The sequence below is a fragment of the Amphibalanus amphitrite genome, unplaced genomic scaffold, assembly GCF_019059575.1.
Source record: "Amphibalanus amphitrite isolate SeventyFive unplaced genomic scaffold, NRLGWU_Aamphi_draft 001295F_arrow, whole genome shotgun sequence".
NCBI lineage: Eukaryota > Metazoa > Arthropoda > Thecostraca > Balanomorpha > Balanidae > Amphibalanus > Amphibalanus amphitrite.
Window position 1 is genome coordinate 83424 of NW_024882788.1, and position 8236 is coordinate 91659.

General features: G+C 49.4%; 1 protein-coding gene across 1 annotated transcript in view; it reads left to right on the top strand.

The window, feature by feature from the left end:
* Window positions 1-7849, top strand: part of LOC122371943 (periostin-like) — a 28775-nt gene extending 20926 nt beyond the window's left edge. The window contains exons 6-16 of the mRNA XM_043348743.1: window positions 1412-1543; window positions 2859-3027; window positions 3245-3353; window positions 3675-3775; window positions 4122-4259; window positions 4668-4783; window positions 5064-5254; window positions 5582-5747; window positions 5986-6108; window positions 6368-6554; window positions 6908-7849. Coding sequence (XP_043204678.1) covers window positions 1412-1543; window positions 2859-3027; window positions 3245-3353; window positions 3675-3775; window positions 4122-4259; window positions 4668-4783; window positions 5064-5254; window positions 5582-5747; window positions 5986-6108; window positions 6368-6554; window positions 6908-7014 — 1539 coding nt within the window. The 3' untranslated portion in view covers window positions 7015-7849. The remainder of the gene's footprint in view (window positions 1-1411; window positions 1544-2858; window positions 3028-3244; window positions 3354-3674; window positions 3776-4121; window positions 4260-4667; window positions 4784-5063; window positions 5255-5581; window positions 5748-5985; window positions 6109-6367; window positions 6555-6907) is intronic.
* Window positions 7850-8236: the final 387 nt, after the last annotated feature.

Consider the following 8236-nt stretch of genomic DNA (forward strand, 5'->3'; position numbering starts at 1 on the left):
AGAATCGGCAAAAACAGGCTATTGCTCGGGAACGGTAAGGGCTACGGGGGTGAAATTTTCGCTGTAAGTCGATCGCGTGCACTCATTTGTCGTATTAAATTCTTGAGGGGGTGGGTTCAGCGGTGTGCACGTGATGGGGCCGCGACCGGCGCCGAGCAGAGGGCACGTGCTTTAGGCTCAGTTGTTCGCTTAAAAACTGACTGGAAATAATCAGAGCCGGAAGGTCATTGACCTTTGACAACGAATACCGGCGCCGGGCACCCCTCGCCAAGGGGATTCGCCAGTAAATACGATAAATTTGTGTTTGCAATATCTCAGCCGTTTCTGGGCCGATTTAGCTGAAACTTGGATTGTCGATGGCAGTGTAGGGTAGGGTAGGGTAAGGTAAAGTAGGGTAGGGTAGGGTAGGGTAGGGTAGGGTAGTGTAAAGGTAGGGTAGTGTAAAGGTAGGGTAGGGTAGGGTAGGGTAGTGTAGGAGTAGGGTAGGGTAGGGTAGGGTAGGGTAAGTGTAGGGTAGGGTAGGGTAGGGTAGGGTAGGGGATTGTAGGGTAGGGTAGGGTAAGATAGGGTAGGGTAGGGGATTATAGGCTAGCGTAGGGTAGGGTAGGGTAGGGTAGGGTAGGGTAGGGGTAGGGTAGGGTAGGGTAGTGTAGGGGTAGGGTAGGGTAGTGTAGGGGTAGGGTAGGGTAGGGTAGGGTAGGGTAGGGGATTGTAGGGTAGTGTAGGGTAGGGTAGGGTAGGGTAGGGTAGGGTAGGGGATTGTAGGGTAGGGGTAGGGTAGGGTAGGGTAGGGTAGGGTAGTGTAAGGGTAGGGTAGGGTAGGGTAGGGTAGGGTAGGGTAGGGTAGTGTAAGGGTAGGATAGGGTAGGGTAGGGTAGGGTAGGGTAGTGTAAAGGTAGGGTAGGGTAGGGAAGGGTAGGGTAGGGTAGTGTAGGAGTAGGGTAGGGTAGGGTAGGGTAGGGTAGTGTAGGGGTAGGGTAGGGTAGGGTAGGGTAGGGGTAGGGTAAGGTAGGGTAGGGTAGGGTAGGGTAGGGTAGGGTAGGGTACTACCATACAAAACACTTGAACACCCCGCACCTATCACCAACCCCTACAGTTTAATTAAAAACAGCTATCCAAATCTATCCAAATAATACATCTTAAAATACAAGTCAATCACCCAAACTAATGCACCCGTAACATAATATAAATCAAAACATACAGTTATCGCGTAAACCTGTACCTCTAGTCTTTAGTATAAAACTTATAAGCTTGGAATATTTCTTCTTTGGTCTATTTTATCAATCATTTTATATCTTAAACATTTTATAAGCATGTCGAAAGCCTTTTCTCAATAGGCCGTCTCCGCGAACTCCGATGAGCGTTTCAGTGAGTGATATCGCTCTGACGTGCCGTGTCCCCGTCGCGGCAGATGACCACGGTCAACTGCAACCCGCTGATCCGACGCGACCAGAAGGCCACTAACGGCGTGCTGCACCTGATCGGAGCGGTGCTGGATCCGAGCACCATCAGCAGCAGCTCCGTGGTCGACCTCGTCATCCAGGTGTGGAAATCAGAGGGAAACTACACGGTAGAATGGCTGTCATCCAGGTTGAGATTTATGGGGGAAAATATACGGTAAATGATGAGGAGTGACGGAAACGCAGATCAGATGTTGCCGCTCTGTAGCCGAGTACAGCCAGACTGTTCTCTTGTCGGATATTGCTGGATATTGTCAAACGCAACGCTGAAGGAAATTGGAGGTTACCGCTTGGTTCTGCTGACAATGGAGCAAGAGCAGTCTCGGACAATAAACCCAACGCATGGACTGACTATAACCCTCGCATGTGTGCGGCGTTTGCCAGCTTCTAATGTGTAGGGGGGGGGGGGGGTCGGTTGGACCCCCCCCCTTGCCGTTTGGCCCCTGATCGAGCTAGAGCTTCGCGGAAAAAACGAGCATGTTGCCCGTGACGAGAGGAAGCCGATGATACCCAATTTTAAGGTCCTAGGTCATTGGTTGACCTTCCAGGTCAGGTCAATGACCCAAAGTCGGGAAAATCGGGACCTGTTAGAAAGTCGTAAAGTGTGGCTGCTAAGGGGTTTTTCGAGGTGCTGATCACGAATATCGTGTTAGTTTTGATCACAGATGATGTCTTGAAGCATTTAGACCAGGTCGGGTCAGGTCAGGTCAGGTCAACCAGTAGGCGTCGTGACGGGTATTCGTAGTACGTGTCAACCGCCTCTGACAGCTTCGTAACATGTTACGAAGTCACCAAAACTACTTCGTAAATGTTCAAATGGTTGCTAAATTCGAATTCAGCTCCAAAAACTAGCCTAGAAACATGTAAAACTCGAAAAAGTGACCCGAGGTCACCCGAGGTCACCAAAGGTCAATGACCTGACCTGACCTTCAGGTGACCTTGACACACACGGGAGTAACATCAAATCACATGTTTGAACGTTTGAAACCACGAAAAGCTTGCAAACACGCGGCTAGTGCGAGCCGACATACGCGAAATCGCGATTCCGGCCAAACATGGTCTCGGAAAAGAGGTCACACGTCAAAGGTCATTTGGGTCAGGGTCATGAAATTTTCAGGGTAGGTATAAAATTGATCAATGCGAGGGTACTGAAAGTTTCGTCGCGATCGGCCGCTTTTTACGCGAGTTATTCGCGAAAAACCATGGGGGGGGTCCATCCGACCCCCCCCCCCCTACACATGCGAGGGATAATCCGTAGCCTTATATGTCGTCTTCATTATGACTACAGCAATCAGCAGTCTTTCGAGAATATAATTTTTTCTCAAAGCATTTTGGTCATTGCAAAGATGCATCATTTCGTGGCCGTCTTCGACACTTGCTTGTCGCTTTTTTATTCAGGACGGCCGGTTCAACATCTTGACGGACGCCTTGGAGAAGTCGGGGTACATCCAGGAACTGCGCCGCATGCCGAATGCCCTGACGATCATGGCACCGTCTGATGAGGCCTTCCAGAAGCTGCCGGAGAAGCGACTGGAGAAAATACTCAGCGATAAGGCGGCTCGCCACGGTAATAAAATTATGCCACATATTTTAGCTTGATTGGCGAATGATAATTTTGTTCTGCAATATTCGACCATTGTTCACAATCCATATCGAAAGTCCTTCAGTACTCACTTCAGTACTTCAGTGGTGTTACTTATAATGCCATCCCAATACAAATGAAACGTTTCTTTTGCTGACATCGTTAGCCGACTCCATTGTGATAATTTCCGGAATCATTTCAGCTCTGCTGAAGAACCACGTGGTGCCCCACCCTGTGTGTAAATCGGCTGTGATTGGCGAGCACAAGATGAGGACCGACGCAGACAACAAGGTGGCCTTCAACTGCGACAAGTAAGCCGAGCCGCTGACTGGTGGAGGCTCGTGTCATTCTGCCACTTGGCCGCTTACCGGATGGGTTGTGGATACCAACTTGCCAACCACTGCACGGAATTAATTCTGTCAACTCCGACCATGGTCTCCGACATATAATGGAACTAAGTAGATAAGCCTTATGATAATCGTTATATCATAATAATGGCGTGCGCAGGCCATTCAGTCCCAGAGGGCGGATTTTGCGTTCCGTAGCGCCTACGTGTATTGCGGTACAGTCTAAGGGCGCTCAGTACAAAATGGTGCTGTTTGCGCAGTTGACCGATGAGTTTTTTTCCACAGAAAGTCAGTGTTTGTGGAGCGGGCCCAAATGAGCCAAGAAGAGATGTCAGGGCAGAACGGAGTCGTTCACGTGCTGGACGAGCTGCTCATCCCAGACAGAGGTCAGTCGTCTGTAGAGCGATTTAGATCAGCGTATGTATAAACGCTAAGTTTCACTTGTTGAACAAATGATTATCATCGCACAAAGATTTTGACGACCTCCGTATAACACCAGACGGATCGGTGTATGGATGAACTTGTGCTGTTGCGCATTGTACGCGACGAATCGTTCTAAGAAACCTCTGTCTTTTACAGGGGTATTGCTTGGGAAGGGTTTAAGTTGTTAGCAAATATTTTTCCTTCTAACTGTTCACAATAATGTAATATACCAAGTCTCTGAATCCTTTATCATGGCCTACGACTACGCCAATGTTATGAGTGACCAGTGGGCTCTCCACTTTCCTCCAGCGATGAACTTCCTGGAGCTGGCCGAAAAGTACAGCCTTCTAACGTTCCTGAGTCTGGTGCGGGTCGCCGGCCTGGAGGAGGCCTTCGGAGACTTCGGCGACTACACGCTCTTCGTGCCCAACGAGAACGCATTCCTCGGTACGATGACGGCTTGGGAATCGGGCTGTAATGGTATAATGTCATGGGCTGCATGAGAACGTTTGTCTCGGTACAATGACGACCTACAGCCTAAGGTTGAGCTCGAGGCTGATACAGACAATAACTGTATGATAGCAAAGGTCAAGTCATATGTTCGGTCCCTCACCGAATGTGGTAACGATGCATAAGGCGATAGGCAATCAAATATCTTCAAAAGTTCTTAAAGACTGCCGATAAATAATTGCAACATTTCAAGGTGACTGTCGTCGTCTGATATTAATATATGCTCAGCTTAGCTCTGTTGAGGCAGTCACACCTCATAAGCGGTGAACTATGTATATTTGTCGCGGAGTTTATCTGTAAACCGCTGTTATCACAAGCCTCTCTTCTTGGTCTCGTGCCCCTCAGCGGTGTCCGAGTCGGTGATGGAGAAGGCCCGCTCGGACCCGGAGGCAGCCCGCCAGCTGCTGCTCTTTCACGGCACCCAGGGACGCATCCTGAGCAACGGCATCTCCGACGGCCAGGTCAGGCACTCAACTCTGGTGACCTTCAGGGCGCATAGCGGAAACACTTAATGCCTCACGTTTTCTACGTTTCCACGTTTGTGAAGTTACCTATACATAATGCAGCCTTACTCTGTACAGTGCGCTGTTTTGTCTTTGTCCAGTGAAGTTTCAAGTCAATGCAGAGCTGCTTGTTCCCTGACGCTGGACCACAACCTCTGACCTCACCCTCCTTCCTCAAGTAGAGATGTCTCTGACCTCCCGAGCTTCCCTGACTAGTGACCTAACCCACCGTCCACAGGTGGAGATGTCTCTGGACGAGGAGAACCCGCTGCGGCTCCAGGTCCACCGCAGTGCGCTGGCTGTAGAGAACGGCATCATCCAGCGAGCCGACATCGAGGCGCAGAACGGAGTCCTCCACATCATCGACCGCGTCTTGCTGCCCTCCAACAAGACCATCGAGGAGATCCTCCGCGAGAAGGGCGAGTTCAGGTGAGCGTTGCATTGCGAGGGTTCTTTGAAAGAAAGGTGAAAACCAGAGAAACCATTTTCGAAAGAGCTCGTACGATAAAATCTCGAAAGACCCTGAAGTTCCGCTGCATGATATATTCTTCGTTAGCATTATCGAAGGGCAGATCGCAAAGGCAGCCGAACATGACAAGAAATGGCGACTTAAGGTTATCATAATGTCGACTTTCTCCGTTTCGTTGTTTCTTTTCTTTCATGTCAACGGTCAAAATACCCTTTCTCTTTTTTCCCGATGTCTGGGTGGGTTTCACTTCTCACATCTCTAAGCTCTGGTCGTGTCTCCTGTCCCAGTTTCTTTCTGGCCGCGATGGAGCGTGCGTCGGCGTACGACGCCAAGGCGCTGGAGCTGCAGCTGCAGGGGGTGGCCACCGTATTCGCTCCGACCGACGCCGCCTTCCGCGCCCTGGGGCAGACGCAGATGGACGCCATCCTCAACGACAGGGAGACCCTCCTCAAGGTAGGGTCATGTTAGGTCAAGGTTAGTGGTCACGGTCAGCTCGGCGGGGATTGTGGCCTGATGCGAGTCGTTGGATGTGGGGTTGCGATGTTACTTTCCTTTTCAGGACGTAAAGTTAGTAAAGGGTTTTTGTGTAACCGAACTGCCTTGTGACCTTTGTTCTATGAAAACTTTCTTACTGGCCCACTAGCTTCCCTTCGCTACACATGATTTCCCAACGTGTATTTGCTGTCCCCAGACGGTGAAGAATCACGTCTCGACGCGAATCCTCAGCTCGGGCTCGTTCCAGCCGGATCTGACCTACCAGGTGGCCACCAAGCAAGGCTCGGTGGATCTGCGCAGAGAAGGAAACCAGTTCACCGTGAGTTGGTCGGTTATGCTTACCTGAAGCAAATCAAATAGGTACACCAATTGTCGCTACTTGGTCTACAACTAACACGGGGACGAGCCATTGCTTCGAAATGTTTTCTATGTCCTAGTAGAACGAGTTTTGGAGTTTACCGACGAGCTAACCGTTGGTTTGAAATGGTAAGCTTATGTCCATCACAGTGTCTTGATCGTCTTCAAATATCCACAATAGGTGTGCACCACCGCTGTGACAAGTGCATCATCATCTGCAGGTGGACGGAGTGCGTGTCCGGGAGTGGGACATCACGAATGCCAACGGAATCCTGCACCTGATAGACGGAGTTCTGGTTCCTCGTGAGCGACGACAGACAGCCGGCGGCCACGGCTACATCAGCGGCGGCAGCAGCAGCAGCAGCAGTAGCAGCAGTAGCAGCTCGCGCAGAGTCATTTCCACCAATGGTTAGGGACTTGGGACAGGAGTTCGCGATTTTTGTAAATACATAGAAGGGCAAATAGGTAAAACCTTTCAATGTTGCTTGTTTGCGTATTTTTGTCTGAATTCGGGTCCACAAGGGATGATGCCGGTGTTGTTTGAGTTTCGGGTGCAAACACTTAAAGAAAAGGTGCCATAACATTATAGTTATATTCGTCAGACGCATGTTGAGACTGTTTTGAACAAACATTATAAAGTCATTTTGCTATCCGATAGCAATTAACCTCATGATCTTATCCACTTCATCCCCGTACAGGAGAAGTGTGACTGGCCACACTCTGATGTCCTTATTGACTAATCGTTACGTCTTTATTGCCAGGCTACAAGAAGACGGTGATCTCGCACACTCGGAGGACCCAGGTCTCCAGCTCCGGGTCGACCTCTCACTCGTCGAGCTTCTCCAAGGTGGTGTCCAGCAGTGGCTAGTCGTCGAACACTCTGGAGTCTTCCCGCCTACAGAGAGCGCCATTCAGCTGCAGAGGTTCAACCAGTGCAGCTGCTGGGGCTAGTTGGATGTCGCGAGAAGGGCGGAGCGAGGGAGGGAGATGAGGGGAAAGTAGCGGCCATACGCGGTTGCAGTCACCCGATTCCTCGAAAATGTATTCTTTGTTTTACCTCTCGTTCATAAAAATACTGCCATTTAAGTTTAGGTCGGAATGTTGTTGATTTGTTATTATCCTTTGTTCGAGATGAAATTTGATATTTGACTCATCTGATTTTCAATATAATGTCGTTTGTGCGTGCCGTGCCAAACCATGGGCAGTTGGATTAGCGAGTATACGCGCTGAAAGCTGCCATTTTTCAGTATCAGCGTGCTGTCGTTAGAGCTAACCGATTTAAGTGTTACTTTTAGCATGTCCTACCCCATCGTCTCATCTACCTGAACCTATCACTGCCGGAGGTTGGTAGCTACAGCAGCACTTGTGGCGCATCACTGCCGAAAAACAACGCCTTCCTTAGGACATATAGATGTTTGTAAGTCTTCTTCTGTTACAGTGCTTTCTTGTTACCCCTGTTAGTTGTTAGCAGATTTACTAATTATGTTACATCTACTAATGCCGCGCCGCAGACCACCGTATACACCGGTACACAGAGGTCTATGCCTCACAGAACAACGTCTACTCGAGGACATATTAGTAATTAACGTCGCGTGGTTCAATGGAGGAAGTATACCATGGAGGAATGTATACTGTGGAGGAAGAACGAGCATTGTATCGGAGACGATGGTTATGGTTTATTGAACATACACGGTTAACATATACCTACAGTTTGTTTTTAGAATGAGTGCAGACGTAAAGAACGACCTCGTCTGATCCCATACTCGCCGCCAGGTGCGGTGCGAGCGACTTTAGCGAGTGTCATTTGAGCGAACGTCATTTGAGCGAACCATTTTCAGCGAATGGCAATTCAGCGATTATCAAGTTCATCGATTATCAAATACAGCGATTATCAATTTTAGCGAAAGCTATGTTTCGGCGACTTATATTTCGTCGACTACAATTTGAGCGACTGTCAGTACAGCGAAACATTTCATCGTCCTGTAACGGTGGATTTTTTTTTTCTTTTGCGAGCGTATGCGTACGAATGTTTCCGGAATTTATCATGGTTATCCGGTACTGGATGGCGGATGTCGCGCGTTCAAAGGTCA